The sequence below is a fragment of the Lucilia cuprina genome, chromosome 2 (genome assembly GCF_022045245.1).
Source record: "Lucilia cuprina isolate Lc7/37 chromosome 2, ASM2204524v1, whole genome shotgun sequence".
In the NCBI taxonomy this organism is placed as follows: Eukaryota; Metazoa; Arthropoda; class Insecta; order Diptera; family Calliphoridae; genus Lucilia; species Lucilia cuprina.
The window spans coordinates 69,871,464-69,888,158 of NC_060950.1; the positions used below are offsets into that span (position 1 = coordinate 69,871,464).

The following is a 16,695-nucleotide window of genomic DNA, read 5'->3' on the forward strand; positions in this document are numbered from 1 at the left end:
CTTGTCTATTTATTTTCAAATGCTACGTACTATTAACAACAACAAATTGTATCTGTATCTTTCTTTACTTACATACAGTTGTAATGCGTTTAAGCTTAGTTAGTTACATTTATTAGTAGCCATGTATGTATAACTATAGCTGTATGTATGTTTCATTGTACGTAAGATCAACTAACTATAAGCACGAGCAGTCAACAGATTTTGACTAATCATTAAGTGAAAAAAAAAATTTACAAAAATGTTGTTAAATAAAATAAATACTTGTAGATTGAAAACTGAAAAAGTAATAACATGTCACATAAATTTTTAGTGACTTAATTTGTATTAATAAGTTTTAATTTTAAATTGATTTAACGGTCCGTTGATGATTTGTAAAATTACAAACGTTTTCAACGACTTAGTTTAACTATGTTGATAATATCAATTGATTTTGATTTTAATCAAGTTTGAGTTTTAAATTATATTTTTTAATTCCCTCAATGACAGTTTTAAGATAAATATAAATTAATAAAATATTTAAATTTATTTTATTAAGAGGCTTATATAAGCACATATTTTAATTTGACCTGATTTGATTAGTTAATCAGGTCTTGTTAATCTTCAACTTCATAACAAGGTGTATATTTTTTTAAGCAAATCTGTCATAAATCTGATGACTGTTTGTATTCATAAAAAAATAATTGATTTCCTTTTCTTTAAATTGATTGATTGTTATTTCAATTCTAGTTTAGTTCTAGTTTAGTTCTGGTTCAGTTTTATTTTAGTTTTAGTCCAGTTCCAGTTCAGTTCTAGTTCAGTTTTAGTTCTAGTTCAGTTCTAGTTCAGTTCTAGTTCAGTTCTAGTTCAGTTCTAGTTCAGTTCTAGTTCAGTTCTAGTTCAATTCTAGTTCAGTTCTAGTTCAGTTCTAGTTCAGTTCTAGTTCAGTTCTAGTTCAGTTCTAGTTCAGTTCTAGTTCAGTTCTAGTTCAGTTCTAGTTCAGTAAATCTTCGAAATATCTCCAAAATGCCAAACTGAAACTTTACCTTCTGAATGTAAAACAGTGCATTTGTCATAAATCTGTTAATCTAACAAAACTGGCGCCTTTTCAAACGAAAAATAAAATTAAAACTTTTCTCTTTTAAAACAGTTTTTAATGATTTCTGACATGCTTGACACCTTACAATAAAACTTAATTAAATATCGATTAAATTTTAATGAAAATCACACAAAATCAACCAAAAAATCTCACTTGTCTTCAAAATTAAGTGCCAACTACAACAAAAAAAATCCACAAACTCGTCGTCATTTGATGTCAAAGCGATTCAGTAATTTAATCAAAAATATTTAAAAAATATGCATGATTATTTACTATGTTGATTTGATATTGAGCGATCGCATCAAATAAAGACGGCAGAAAATATTTTTATCAAATTAAAAAACGATTAAAATGAAACAACTTAATTAAATGGACTTTCAAATCGTGTTTGTTGATATTTTTATTATAAATAAATATTTCTTTTTTTTATTTAATCATTAAAACTAAAAATATAAATTCAACTATTAACTAACACTAACAACGACCACCATCTAAATATGCATCGGTACTACAAACACATACATATAAATATTTTTCTTGTTTTTGTTTTAATAAATAATAAATTGTTTTTTTTAAATATTTTTTTGTTTTAAATTGATTAAGAATAATAATGTAGCAGTATGTAATGATGTAAAAAATAAAACTATAAAAATTAGACAGAGAGAATAGAATGTGTTTTTAAAAAAGATAGAGAAATAAAGAAGAGGGAGAGAGAGGTAGCCAAATATTATTAAAGAAAAAAGTCTATTAATGCAAGTAATCGAGTTAATTAACTCTTTTTGTAATAGCAGTTAATGATCATTAAATTGTTGTAATAAAACAGAAAGACAGCATAGCATGTTTTGTTGTATTAAACTTTTGAGCATTTCTATATAGTGTTGTTGCTGTTTTTTTAAGATTTTTGAAGATTAGCAAGTTCAATAGAGTCACCACAACTGTAAAGAAATAAAAAAAACAAAAACAAAAATAATATGTATAGAGAGAGGGAGAGTGAAAATGTAACATTATTAAGATAAACTTTAAAAGATCGTTAGTAATGTAATACAAAGCTAATAAACGAATGACAATGATTCATATAATCAATAAATAAATGATTGTAGATTGTTGATTGCTGATTATAATCAATAATAATTATTGTTAACACCTTTTGTTGTTGTCTTATATTGTTTGTTAAACTATAAAATTTAAGTAATTCAACCATTAAATAAGATAGATAATATTTTCTAATTAGGTAACAATTATTATTGTTTATTTTATGATTATGATCATGATGATGTTGTGAAACTGAAATCAACTGCAAATGAATACAAAACTGATAATTGTTTTAAAACATTTTGACCTTCAGCTATAAGGGTGAACATATACTCACTTTATACATATCATGGCTGTAGTTTCATTGTCCTTGTTCTGTTTTTCCGCTGTTGTTAAACTGTTCAATTTATTAGTATTATTTTCCTGTGTTGCCAAAGAATTTGTTATGGGTATTTTACCACTGCCTCCATTCATATTAAGCAAATGTTTTGGCAACTGATTTGAAGAATCTCCTCGTTGGTATAAAGATGTGTGGCGATTACTCATGGTAGACTGCTGTTAATTTTGTAAAAAAGTAATAAAATAGAAAAGAAAATAGAAATTGTTAACAAAGGATTCAGTTTTAGCTCTGTTCTAGTTGTGTTCTAGTTCTGTTCTAGTTCTGTTCTAGTTCTGTTCTAGTTCTGTTCTAGTTCTGTTCTAGTTCTGTTCTAGTTCTGTTCTAGTTCTGTTCTAGTTCTGTTCTAGTTCTGTTCTAGTTCTGTTCTAGTTCTAGTTTTGTTCTAGTTCTGTTTCATATTATTCCACTTACCGTATGATTATGACTTATCCGTCCCCGTATATTAAATGCCCCATAGACAATGGGATTCATGCACGAGTTGGTGCAGGCAAATATAAACAATCCCTTGCGTATTAAAGAACTGACCTCATCCACTGATGATTTGTCTATCCAGTACCACATACAGATGATATAATAAGGAGTCCAGCATATAATGAAAACAATAACAATAGTGATTGTCATTTTTAAAGTTCTCTTTTTGGCACGACTCAAAACATCATCATTGGAACGACGAAAACGTTCTGGAGTTTAAAAAAAATGAAATGAAAAGAATTTTAAGTATTTCACATAAATACCATAAACAATCCCCCCAAATATAAAAATGTTCACTTGTCACAACAGAAGAACCTGCACACAAACAATCAAACATTCCCATATTGAACGCTCACGATAGTGCAGATTCTTCTGGGTGGTTTGGGTTGTAGCATGAGGTCTTCACAAAACATAGAAGATAGAAAAATAACTCACCAATGCCTTTAACTATACGCTGACTTTTGCGATAAATTTCCACGTAGATTGCCCCATAGCAATAGATAAAAGTGATCAATGGACAGGCATACATGGCGCACATGTTGGCAATGTTATAGAATAATTTGTGAAATTCACTGGCAAATGAATGAAATGTTACACATTGATAATAGCCTTTAACTTTCGGATGCTCTTCCAAGTGGAATACATATGCCTGTAAACGATATGAAATATTTAAGCAAATTAAACGAAATTTATAGACAAAGTTGGTTGGTTCGTTGCTTTGAGCAAGTGAAGAAACACTGACCCAAAACATGCAACCAACCAACTTGTCAATAAAACACACACGCATTTTCCAAAAAAAAAAACATACCTGTGGCAAACTACACAATATGGAACTACACCAGGCTATGACCAACATTATGCGGCCACGATTTGTAGAGAGATTCAAAGGTTTAATTATAGCATAATATCTGCAAAAATAAAAGTAATAGATGTTTTTAATAAAACTATTTTTCTCTCTCTCTTTCTCTCATTAAATCTAACTTTACAATCAATATGGCTCCTGTTGCAAGATCAGCTTTCGTTTAAGCTTACCTGTCAATCGATATGCATACCAACACGAAACTCGATAGGTATAGACCAAATACTCTAAAGAAACTCATAAGACGACATACGAAATCTGTCGATTTCCATTGCACTGTATAGGCCCACGCAATCTCTAGCGGCATCAGTAGAAACGTCACCATTAGATCGGCTATCGCCAAATGCATTAACATGATGTCAATCCGCGACGGACCACGTAAACGTCGTTTGGTTAATAGATACAACACGGTTGAGTTGCCAATTGCTGAGATCACAAAGAGAAAACTGTAACCAAATAGTAACAGAATTGTAAAATTGAAAATCAAGAAATATTTATTTAGTGTTACAAATAAAAATGTAGACAGGAATAAAATAGATGTAGACGCGAAGATAGAGAAAATGACTGGTTTATTAAGATGTTTAAATGGATTTATTTGTATTTTTATTACTTGGGACAGGCATTTTACAAGGAATTTTATATTATATTATTAAAAATTATTGTAATTGTATTTCTTGTGTTTTCTGTTAGGTGTAATTATATTGAACTAGAACTAAACTAGAACTGGACTAGAACTGAACTAGATCTGAACTAGAACTGAACTAGCACTGAACTAGCACTGAACTATAACTAAACTAGAACTGAACTAGAACTGAACTAGAACTGAACTGGAACTGAACTGGAACTGAACTGGAACTGAACTGGAACTGAACTAGAACTGAACTAGAACTGAACTAGAACTGAACTAGAACTGAACTAGAACTGAACTAGAACTGAACTAGAACTGAACTAGAACTGAACTAGAACTGAACTAGAACTGAACTAGAACTAAACTAGAACTGAACTAGGACTGAACTAGAACTAAACTAGAACTGAACTAGAACTCAACTAGAACTGAACTAAAACTGAACTAAAACTGAACTAGAACTGAAGAAGAACTGAACAAGAACTGAGCAAGAACTGAACTAGAACTGTATTCGAATTATACTAGAATTGGACTAGAAATAGAACTGAACGAGAACTAATAGTAAATGTGAACAAAACTTGATTTATCAACGATCTCGCTTTCCTCCAGATTTCGTAAAGGATCCCTAAAGACTATCATGTAAGTTAAATTTCACTATAAGTCTAGGAAAGACTTTTCGAATTTTGAACTTGATAGTGTCGCAAATATTAAAAGGATTTTTCAGTATCAGTAAATACAAAATCTATTTGATTTATATACGAAATACAAAATTCTTTCAAAACTCACCTATAAACAGTAATCGATAGACGATGACCATCGTTGAATATCATGTCCTTTGAATAGTGCATGGTGCCATTTGTATTGTTGTTCACATTTGACCAGTCCGTTAAAACACGATGATCGTAGATTTTCTCATTTATCTCTGATTCTGGCATTTTAATCATGTTTTTTTATATTTATTTTTAAAGTGTTGTGTTTATTTATTATTTTGTCGTACGTTGTTGTTGCAGTTTGCAATAAAATTTTTTTTATGTTTGTTGTGATTATGTTGAAATGACCAAAAAACAACAACAAACATTAATAGGAACAAATATGTATTTATTTTATTTTATTTTTTCTTTATTTTTATTATTTACTTTTTTAGTAACAACTGATTAAAAAAATCACACAATTTTGAGTTGATCTACAATAAATGAAAAAAAAAAATTAGTACTCACAAACAATTTGACACAAACTTACACATAAACAAAGACAGAGAAAGAGAGAAATAGAGTAATGGGCAGAGATACACAGACAATAATCAAAACAACAACAATTGCGTTATTTTTTTACTAAATTATCACAAACAATCGCTTGATGGGATCAATGATGATCAATGATCGTCTACTAGTTGATCTTACATTGCAAATGTTTTTAAAATGTTTAATACAACAATTTTAATTGATTTTCGCGGAAATTATATTTTATAATTTTATACAATTTGTAATGGATGGAGGAGCTAGCAGAAAAATTATTTTAACACTTGTTGTGGGTATATGTATGTATATCGTTTTGCTTATATGTTTATAGGATTTTTTGGTTCTTGTTTGTTCTTGGTTGTGTTGATTTGAAATATTTTTCAAATATTTATTTACACGCACTTTAATAAAGTTGTGGAAAATATTTTTATTTTTTGCAAAATTTTAGTTTTTGTTTAAATTAATTTAGCCAATTTATTTTTGTTAAAGGAAATGTATAAATAAATATTGTAGTTAATGTTTAATTTAGAACTACAAACAAATTTAGTTTGGAATTTATTTGACATCACTAAAACTAGATAAATATTTATTTGTAGTATCGAAAGAAGGAAAAAAATACAAAATATATAATTAAAAATAGTAATAAATAGTTCAACTTGAACTTTGTTGTTTTTTTTTAATTTTTCTTAATTAAACATTTGTATATTTATTATAATTGTATATTTTCACTTTTATTAGATTTAATTTATTTTTATTCTACCTCTACAAATTTTGATTTCAAAATTATAATTATTTTTAATTCAATTGATTACAATCTCGTTTTTCTGGCAGACTTTTTGTTTTTGTTATTTGAAAGTAGTACGTATGTATGTATGTGTGTGTGTGTTTCTTTCAATATCTCAAATAATATTGAGTTAAGGTAAATAATATTTAAATTTAATCATTTTGTTATTTTTAGTTTTTCTTATTAAATATATTTTGTTTTAGTTTCAAATTCACGTCTTTTAATTTTCACGTTATTCTTTAGACTACCGAGATGAAATTGAAAATTCCATCTAGGAACCTTATATTTGATTATGTGTTGTTATAATTTTTTCATATAATGGCTTTGATTTTTTCTGCTTTTCAAATCATTAACTGATAAGCCCAGATAGAGAGCCGACAAATCGAACCGAACCACAGATTTACCGATGATTTTGGCATAGATTTTTGTTTTATTTTCCTCGTAGTATCTCTCTTTTTTTGCTGATTATAAAGACTGTTGCAAACACCGCCCGCATATTGAAACGTTGCTTATATATAATTCGAATTCAATTTGTTGTTTTTATTTTTTTGCCCAAAAGTCTGATTCAAAGTTCAACTGGGCATACGTCTGGAACGTAGGGGGATGGCGGCGGAGTTGGTAGATGCTTTACGCTTAGCTCAGTTTTATTGATAATTCACACACAGAACGTATGATTTGAATTATTCCAGAGACTTTTGATATTTATGTAAGTAAAAGTGATCTAGAAAACGTGAGGCGAATAGTGAGGACCCTAGTTCAGTTGTAATTCAGTTCTTGTTCAGTTCTAGTTCAGTTCTAGTTTAGTTCTAGTTCAGTTCTAGTTCAGTTCTATTTCAGTTCTAGTTCAGTTCTAGTTCAGTTCTAGTTGAGTTCTAGTTGAGTTCTAGTTCAGTTCTAGTTCAGTTCTAGTTCAGTTCTAGTTCAGTTCTAGTTCAGTTCTAGTTCAGTTCTAGTTCAGTTCTAGTTCAGTTCTAGTTCAGTTCTAGTTCTGTTCTAGTTCTGTTCTAGTTCTGTTCTAGTTCTGTTCTAGTTCTGTTCTAGTTCTGTTCTAGTTCTGTTCTAGTTCTGTCCTAGTTCAGTTCTAGTTCTATTCTAGTTCAGTTCCAGTACAGTTCAAGTTTAGTTCAGCTCTAGTTCAGTTATAAACTATAACACTATATATAAAAAGTCTGTGATTATAGTCTTTTCAATTATCTGGACTATATGTATATTATTACGAACAGCTTTATAGAGTAGTCCAAAGCATATATTCTATAAGCTAACCTGCATATTGTTTATAAGCTACCAAAATGCAGCAATCTTTATTAAAAATTTAATTGCTCCCATTTTTTGTAGCTAACATTAAGAAGATATTTTTTGTTCAAACTCATCTGAAATACATACATTTTTAAAATTTTTTATTGTGGCAACTTTTCTTATCAAAATAGGTTTTTTTCTTAATAAAGGTTGAAGACAAATATGAGACCTACATATTATATGTATGTACGTGCGATTTCACTTAGTTTTTTTTTTCTAATTTTAACAAATGAAACAGTAAAGATTTGAATATTTTGCGTTGTCTATATTAATTTATTCGTGTGATTATTTGATATGCTAGTTTCTTGTTTTTTATTTTATTTGATAATTTTTAATGTTTACTTAATAAAAACACTTTCGCTACTGAACTTGAAAATTTTTTGCAATAGACCATGAAAACATTTACAATAATCAATTTTTATCCTACCTGGTGTCTTATGAACACACGAAAACGGCTATAATTGTTAAAATTAAGAGTATATTAGCAGAGTATTAAAAGAATTTAGTTATTCAAAAGGAAATCTTTAAAGATATTTATGATGACATAGGTGAAGTAATGAAATTTCATTAGAAAATGGCTACTGAAAAAAACCAAAACATGAGAAAACTTTGAATCTATGTTTAGGTAAGTTTCTGACATCTTACAAATAATATTATATTACATCTTTTTATTGCATTCCTTTAGATTCTGCCAAATTAAAAAAGCTTGATAAGTCATAGGAGGGTGGTAAACAACTCTAACGTTGTTGTTGTTACCTCCCTCCTTTTCCTTGTACAAATTGTATGTAAAATGAAATCAACAGTTGTTTTCATATTTTTTGTTATTATTGTTATTACAAACATACTTACAGAAGCGACATACATTGTATATATATTTTTTTCAGATGTATTGTTGTCATAATTACTAACATTTGTTAACATTAATGAGTGTCCAGGCAGCATTTATTAAATGTGTATCGTGTGTGTGTGTGTGAGTGAGAAAGATAGATAGTGATAAAGAAAAATATCAACATGACGACTGACAGACATGTCCTGTCACAACAATATTTTATTATTCATCGTGCTTCATTATATGACAGTTGGATTTTAACTTAACAAAACAAAATTAAATCCATGCAAATTTGTCTAATTTGTTAAGATAAAAAACAGGCGATTACTAAAATGTTATGTTTCTACCAAACGTTAGAAAAGAACACAACAACAAAATCGCAAAATTAGATTAAACTATAAAGATTATTTGAATGCAAAAGAATAATTACAAAAGTTTACATTTGAATGGAATAGTAAACGAAATAATTAATGGAGCTCGAGAAGAACTGAAGTTCGATCAACAGTATTTTAAATACAAATGATCTTATAACGTAAAATCGTTTTCGCTATCGTTCGTAAAATCGTTTTTACTATCATAACGTTCTCTAGTTTTTAAGTACATATAAGTCATGAAAAAAGTTTGATTTTGTTAAGGGACTCGAGTTCGGTTTGAAACACGCGTTGAATCATTTACTACTAGTTTTTTTACCAAGAAATTATCTACTGATGTAAAAACACCAAAGTCATTGAAATAACTAATGGGCCATTTAGATCCCCTGGCTTATTTATTTGAAATTATGAGTTGTTTTAAAACTTACAAGCGACCACAATAAGAGGTGGTCTCATATATGAATCGTACTAGAATTTCTTATTATTTCGACTACAGAAAGTTTCCATAGCTATTTTCAAAAATTAGAGGACTTCGGCATTTGTTATGTGAACTTTTGGAGCTACTGTCAGTAATATTGGGATCTTAGTAGCATCATTGGCCACAAACACTGCGATGTGTCAATTTTATCTGAAATAGTGTTTACTTGAAACTAAAACTACTTTTTCTTTAAAATTATTAAAAAAAATCGATATTTAATGGAAATTCAATCCTGATTTATAACTAAAACTTTTTACTACAAACTCAGATTTTCATTAAGTATTAAAAAAATACAATAAAATTTTTTTTAATGAAAACTTTTCTTGAACAGATAGGATGAACTATGAAACTGGATTTTGATAAAAATTTTGATTTTTTTTTAAATTTTAAATTGAATTTTCTTTGAATTATAACAGTAATTTCATAATTTATTTAATTATTTCAAATAACCGACTTTTTAAAAATATTTATTTCAAACAAGGTTGTATTTCAAGCATCCAATAATAACAAACCTACATCTGGCCACTCTATCTGTGTGTAGCACGTGTTCTGTCATAACTGTCAAAACATCTGTTGTTATTGTTTTCTTTTCTTAGTGCATTTGAATTGTGGCAAATTTGTGTTAATTTTCCTATAATTTTCTAATTATTAAAACTAAACAAATAAAATGTTGAAAAAACCAAAGAACAAACAAAAAACGGTGGCAGAAAAAATCGCCCAAACTCTTATGCATCCAAATGAAAGTGGTAGTGACAGTGATTCCGCCGATGAAGCAACAGCACCTCGCGTTATAGAATACAATGATGAAGACTATGAATTGCCTGAAGCTAGAAGTACGGAATTTAGGAAACGTAATGTCAAATTGTTATCAGAACAAAGTGCTAAATATAAAGGAAAAATAGTATCAAGAAAAGATTTTGAAAGTGAAGAAGAGGATGACATAGAAGATGAAGAACTAGACGAGGAGGAGGAAGAAGAAGAATATGAAAACTCAGATTCTTCTGATAACGAGGAGGCATTAAACGCTTTTAGTAAAGCTTTAAAGAGTAAGCAAAACAAAAAGGAGACAAGTGAAGGGAGTGATTTAGAAGAAGAGTTTGAAAATGAGGATGAACAAGAGGATGATGACGAAGCAGAGGATCAAGAACAAGATTCTGAGGAAGAGCAAGATTCTGAAGACGACGACGAGAGTGAGAATGATGATGATGAGGAAACAGAAGTAATTAGTAAAGTTAATCATGAAGCTGAAATACAAAAAGGTTTATGCGTACAAAATCAATTGCGTATATGGGAACGTTTATTAGAATTGCGTATAAATTTACAAAAAATTCTAAATAAAACCAATCAATTGCCTGATCCTGAAGAACTAAAAGATTTAGAACATAAAAACAATAAATATAAGGAATTGCAACAAACAACAAGCAAACAAACTTGCCAATTATTGCAAAACCTTATATCGCTAAAAACTAATCTCTGCACTCAATTCTCCGAAGTAGACAAGGCTATGAAACCTTGCCTAAAAAGACCTTCACCATTTAAAGATTATCACAAAGGCGAGCCACCTATGAAACAAGTTAGTTTATATTTAGAGGAAAATTTTGAAAATTTCCGTCCTTATCGCAATGAAGTTTTACTCAAATGGGATGATCGTACAAAACTTTTAACACCGGGGGCTGGTAGCAAAAAGAAAACCTTTAATGAGGAATATGATATTATCAAGAAAATTGATAATGCTTTAATAAATAAATCAGTGCTTAAGGAAAAGTCACAACAGTTAAAAAATTCCACACAAGCTGTGGAAGCAGAAGAGGAAAATAAACGTAATCCAAATATATATGATGACAGTGATTTCTATCATCAACAGTTAAGAGAATTGATAGAATATAAAGCAAATACCACTAGCAATATGAGTGAAGTGACAAAACAATTTTTGGAATTACAAAAACTAAGGCAAAAAATGAAAAAGAAGGTGGATACCCGAGCCAGTAAAGGCAGGAAATTGCGGTGAGTTTTCAAAAGGATATTTTTTATTCTTTAGAACATTATTTAATAAAATTGTTTCTTTTAGTTATATTGTGCATAACAAATTAATTAATTTTATGGCTCCCCATGATAATTCCTCCTGGACTATGGAATCTATAGATGAATTAAGTAAGTCTTTATTCGTGTAATTACGCTTGAACCATTATATGAAAACGGTTAATAAATTTAAAGAAAAGTTTTGTATTAATATATTTTAATATTTAATAATAATTCGTTTTATTTTTCCAAAATGATTTAAAAAAAAGAAAGAAAGAAAATTAAAGAAAAAGTAGTACAATAAAAAAGTGGTATCTTTTTGAATGTTTTTCTAAGCGATCATTAAACATCAGTGATCTTAACATATAGCATTATTATAATAATATATCTAAATCATTTGTTTATTTCATTCATTTGATACAATAATAAAAACTTTACATAAATTTTTTTAACCTTAAATTAAAGAAAAAATTGTAGAAAAAGAATAAATTTAAATTTGTGTTTTACCATATTGTAATTCCAGCTGAACTTAGCTATGAATTCTTTGTAAGTAAAGATGTTGTTTGTGTTTGGGATTATAGGGGATATTGTGTTAGTTTTAGAGGATTTGTTGTTCTATTTCATTGGTTATGTGTTTTGTTTTTAAATTTATTTTTCTTTTGGGGAGTTTCCTTTTTGTTGTTGTTGTTGTTGTTTTCCTTTAGGTATAAATAAAAACTTAACAGTTTTATTTTAATTTTACTTTTTTTGTTTTAGATTACTACAAGTATAAATATTTTTTTTACTTTTTTATTAATTATAAATTATTTTCTGTTTAATAATATTGTAGTTTTTGTTATATTTAAACGCCTGTATGTTGTGTGTCATTCCTAGTTTTTGCACAAACTCAGGAGTTTCTTTTTTATCTGTATTTTTTCTTATTTTGTATAAATATTACTACTTTTTTGTATTATTATTTTAGTTTATTTATATTATTTTATATTTATTTATTCGTCGTAACATTTATCAAGTTTTCTTTTATGTAAATGATTATGAAATTTATGTTTGGTATGTTTGTTTGTTTTTATTTTTTATTTTTTTTGAGAAATCACTTAAATTTTTTACTGACTTTATTGAAATCACAAAAATCCTCAGGGGATTTTGTAGAATATTTTTGTTGATTTTAAATAAAAACAGAACCCATTACACCTAAACATTTCTAGGCCTAAAGAAATTGTTATACCTTTTTGATTTTTTATTTTAATATTTGCTAAATAATTTTTATTTGTTTTTTTTTTAAATAATTTTCTTTCGTCAATTATTTATTCGTTTCTTTTGCATAATAAACATTGAATTTTACTTAAATTTTTTAATAGAAAAAACATATAGTAGCATAATACATGTATAAAAAAAAAGACATAAAAATTAAAGAAATAAATTTATAAAAGATTCGTTATGAGTTATTCGAAAATAAATGTTTTGAGAAAAGCAAATACTGTGATGTTTAATAGAAAATCAAACATATACAATAACAATACAAATATTTCAAAATATAATTTCGAAAATACTTTTTCTTATTTCATAAAAACTAAAAAATAATAAAATGAGTAAAATATTGCACTAAATCTCTAAATTCAATAAATAATATACGAGTATATATATATTTCGTTATAAAAAAATACAAATTTATACGTAAAGTGTAAAATATAATGTGCGAAGAGATATTCTTAGAAAAAAAGTGGGCTTACACTGGGCTCGTTTTCAATTCGTTTCGTTACATTAAATTTTGTTCACATTTGAAAAAAAACACCCTGCTCTATTTGAATTGTTTATAAATAGTGAAGGTAACAGATACATAATTAAATATAAATATTCATATTACTAGCCTAATTATTAATGGAATTTTTGAGTAGCAAAGGTAAACCTGTTTTGGTTTTTGATTTTGAAACCAATATGGTAGCAGTTTTACCCGATACACCAACGGCTGCAGCAGATGCAGCGCCTCCTGTACTGGTAGCACCACCTTTTGCTGGTGACAGCACATAAGTAGCAGGATTATTAGTTTGTGATGTTGTTTGGTTAGTTTTATATTGATGTTGCTGAAATTTTAGCTCCTGTAATAGTTGTGTATGTTTATCTAATGCCTTTTGTAAATGAGATGATGTTTTATCACTGCTATTAATTTGAGTTGTTGTTGGTTGCTGTTGCTGTTGTTGTTGAAGACTTTGATAGATTTTCAAAGGATCATGACATGTTTCATATAATGATTGTAACTGGGATTGTATGGAGGTGACATTGGAAAGTGTACTTTCCGTATCCACTGCACACGGTAAACCTAAACTGGGCTGTAAATAATTTCTCAATGAAGCCGCATTTTCTTCAGAAATCTAGGAATACAATTAAAGAAACAAATATGAAATATTATTCAGATTACTGAAAAGTTTTTTCTTACCTTTTTATAATAATTTATAGTCTCTGTATCTCAAGTGCTTTTGGGTGGATGTATAACATTTTCCATATCTTTTTGCACAGCAAATAGTTCTGATAAATGTTTAGCAAATAAAACATTCAATTCACTCATTTTAGCCATCTGCAAAGTATTAAATAAATTCTTAAATAATTACATTTTTAATTTAAAATATAAAATAAATTCTAAAAAAGCTTTTTTTTAAGTTTTATGTAAAAGTTTAATTAGAAGAGTAAAGCTTTTTATGTAAAATTTCCTATTAGAACTCTTCATATAAAAACTTTAATTAACAACTTTTATATAAAAGCTCCAATTAAAGTTTGTTATGTTCTACTTAACTTTTTTAATTGAAATCTCTTACAGCCTTTTCCCTAAATGTTCTATATTGAGCTTTTCTTCAAGAAAAGCTCTAAATCAACTTTTTTTTTCAAAAAATCACAATATTTTTTTCCCACAAAATTTCTACTTACCGCTTGATCATTACATTTCTCTCTTAGATTTAAATTAGCAGCTTTTAGTTCTATTTCTTGATTCATAAGCTCATTTTGTAATGATTCATTGCGAGCTTTCAGAACGGCCAATTCACGTCTCAACTCCTCAACCAATTCATTACTAGCGGCACCACCTACCGATGCTGGTACAGGAGCACCAGCTCGTATTAATTCAATTTCACGTTTAAGGCGTATATTTTCCTCTTTATAGGTATGCAACTGACGTTTCCATTCATCTACATTTGCGGTGGATTCCTAAACAGAAAAAAATATATTAAAAAAAAGTCCAAATGAAAACAAAAATTTCAGTTTATCTTTAAAACCTGTAAAGCACTAGTCAAACGTAGGTTATTATTTTTCAAAGTAGCCAATTCAATTTCCCATTTTTTAGCATTAGCACAGCTGTAATTGAAAATAAAACAATTTAACAAACTGTAAAAAAAATATCTGTCGTTTATCGTTTATACAACCTTTGAGCCAAAGCCATCTTTAGACGTTCATTTTCATATTTCAATTGTTGTTCACTCGTGGGTGGACCACTGCCAGTATGCATACCAACTACACTGCCACCACCGCCTCCGCCAGAGCTAACATTAACCATTGGTGCTGGGGAAGGAGCTGTTACATGATCTGGCTTGATTTCTGGGGCTGATGTTAAAAGTTTATGAGATGGACTATCAGGATTTGCGTTTTGAGTATTAGTGTTTGACATATTGGGCGGTTCCACAGTATGAGGATCAACCATAGCAGCATTATCATTTTGTTGCATAGCAGCGGTTCTAGAACTAATGGGTGATGTATTAGCCGACGTAGTGGGCGTCACAGCAGCGGAGCCTTAAAATTGAAAACATTTTATTAAATCTATACATCTAGTACAAGTACTATAGCAAATTTACCATTAGCCGATTTCAAGGCATTTTTTGTGGCTTCCTTAACCTCTTGAAATTTTTCCACAAACTAGAAAATTTAAATACAAAAATCATCATAGTTGCTATACACTTGTTTTATTTAACTACATATTTAACAATTACCTTTGTCAATTCAGCTTCCGAAGAAAAACCTAAACCATAAACTGTATTAGCGCGTACATCACTCCACTGGCCAAACTTTTGTGAAGTCTGTGTAAATGTCATGTTGGGCGTAATAGTGGAATTGATCACCGCCTTGGTACCCTCAACGCTTATTATGCGATATAAGTTGCGTGAAGAATCGTAAAAGAAACTAACATTGACTGCTTTCATACTGGCCGTAATCCAGGTGCGTTTAGTCTTCGGATCAATATGGAAGACATGCGCCTGGCAGGTGAATATTGGTTGTTCGCTAGAATAATTGTGATGAAATATATTATATATTAAGAAAACCCACATATATTACATATTCATAAATTCTATGTAATCAACATTTCCTACTCTATCCATACACCACCCCACCTACACATATCTTTCTTCCTTACTTCCCTATTTTAAATTACACAAACAATTCTATAAAATAGTTGTGTAGATTTTATTACCGTTGTTGTTGTTGTTTTTGTAATGTGTTCACTTATTCATGGTTCTCGGGGGAACCTTTTAAATCTGTAATTCTATTCAGTTTCATTATATTTTTACTCATATTGTTGTCTCAAACGAATGAACCTAATTGGTAATTAACAAAAACAACAAGAGTTAATTTTCTTTATTAGGAAGAAACATAGAAAAACACCACCTGAATACACTATAACGGCAGCTGTCTAATATTCATTTAGATTTTTCTATTTTTTTTTTTTGGTTGTTTTTCTATTTTATTTGGCGTTGTTCTTTTCTATGCTTCGAACTACTACACTCCCCTTGACTTTTTCCAACAAATGAAAAGTTTATTTTTCCACCATTACAGCTCTGACACACCATAAATTTACAGCATTTTTTAAAATTATAAAAATTAATTGTATTTACCCCATTTTTTAAATAAATTTTTTAATATTTTTACGACTTTTCGGAAAAAGTTTTGCAAAAATTACAATTTCGATTTTTCCAAATTTTTTGTATGTCAAACAAATGCAAAGCCCTGTGCCGACAAATATTAACGGCGGCGATGGATGACACTGAAAACATCGGCGGCGTTTTAAAATTGACTGTAAGCCGGCAAAGTTTTCAGTTTTTTTATTTTCATCGATGGCAAAAAATTAAAAGCGAAATTAGAGAGATTAACAAGTGGGATTTTTAAAGCAAACTATTTTATTATTTCTCTTGGTATACAATTCATTTACACTATATTTATTTTTATAAACTTACGAGAAGTATAT

The 16,695-nt window shown here is 28.7% G+C and overlaps 3 protein-coding genes and 1 long non-coding RNA gene across 4 annotated transcripts; 1 reads left to right on the top strand and 3 right to left on the bottom strand.

Moving 5' to 3' along the window:
• Positions 1-1,440: 1,440 nt before the first annotated feature.
• Positions 1,441-5,522, bottom strand: LOC111674528 (adipokinetic hormone/corazonin-related peptide receptor variant I). The gene is made up of 7 exons (XM_023435147.2): positions 5,249-5,522; positions 4,011-4,283; positions 3,787-3,886; positions 3,414-3,627; positions 2,919-3,187; positions 2,445-2,662; positions 1,441-2,010 (listed from the first exon to the last, which is right to left on the bottom strand). The coding sequence occupies exons 1-7, from the start codon at positions 5,404-5,406 to the stop codon at positions 1,968-1,970; spliced, it is 1,275 nt and encodes a 424-aa protein (XP_023290915.2). The 5' UTR covers positions 5,407-5,522; the 3' UTR covers positions 1,441-1,967.
• Positions 5,523-5,593: 71 nt separating this feature from the next.
• Positions 5,594-7,104, bottom strand: LOC124421366. Its single transcript, XR_006941613.1, has 2 exons — positions 6,461-7,104; positions 5,594-5,645 (listed from the first exon to the last, which is right to left on the bottom strand). It is a non-coding gene; the product is annotated as an uncharacterized LOC124421366 (long non-coding RNA).
• A 2,920-nt stretch (positions 7,105-10,024) lies between these two features.
• LOC111674545 (protein Aatf) lies at positions 10,025-11,705 on the top strand. The gene is made up of 2 exons (XM_023435173.2): positions 10,025-11,462; positions 11,527-11,705. The coding sequence occupies exons 1-2, from the start codon at positions 10,126-10,128 to the stop codon at positions 11,627-11,629; spliced, it is 1,440 nt and encodes a 479-aa protein (XP_023290941.2). The 5' UTR covers positions 10,025-10,125; the 3' UTR covers positions 11,630-11,705.
• LOC111674539 (homer protein homolog 2) lies at positions 11,689-16,494 on the bottom strand. The gene is given in 8 exon segments (XM_023435166.2): positions 11,689-13,843; positions 13,909-14,046; positions 14,394-14,669; positions 14,738-14,816; positions 14,885-15,248; positions 15,311-15,371; positions 15,446-15,734; positions 16,346-16,494. Coding segments are annotated over 8 exon segments (1,713 nt in total). The 5' UTR covers positions 16,351-16,494; the 3' UTR covers positions 11,689-13,342.
• Positions 16,495-16,695: the final 201 nt, after the last annotated feature.

What these genes read in the sequence shown, in the direction of transcription:
- LOC111674528 (XM_023435147.2), bottom strand. Translation starts at nt 5,406, where the DNA reads ATGATTAAAATGCCAGAATCAGAGATAAATGAGAAAATCTACGATCAT. An exon ending in TATTGTGTAGTTTGCCACAG is followed by an intron (nt 3,628 to 3,786) that starts GTATGTTTTTTT and finishes TATCGTTTACAG; the next exon opens with GCATATGTATTCCACTTGGA. An exon ending in ACAGCCATGATATGTATAAA is followed by an intron (nt 2,011 to 2,444) that starts GTGAGTATATGT and finishes ATTTCTTTACAG; the next exon opens with TTGTGGTGACTCTATTGAAC.
- LOC111674545 (XM_023435173.2), top strand. Translation starts at nt 10,126, where the DNA reads ATGTTGAAAAAACCAAAGAACAAACAAAAAACGGTGGCAGAAAAAATC. An exon ending in AGTAAAGGCAGGAAATTGCG is followed by an intron (nt 11,463 to 11,526) that starts GTGAGTTTTCAA and finishes TGTTTCTTTTAG; the next exon opens with TTATATTGTGCATAACAAAT.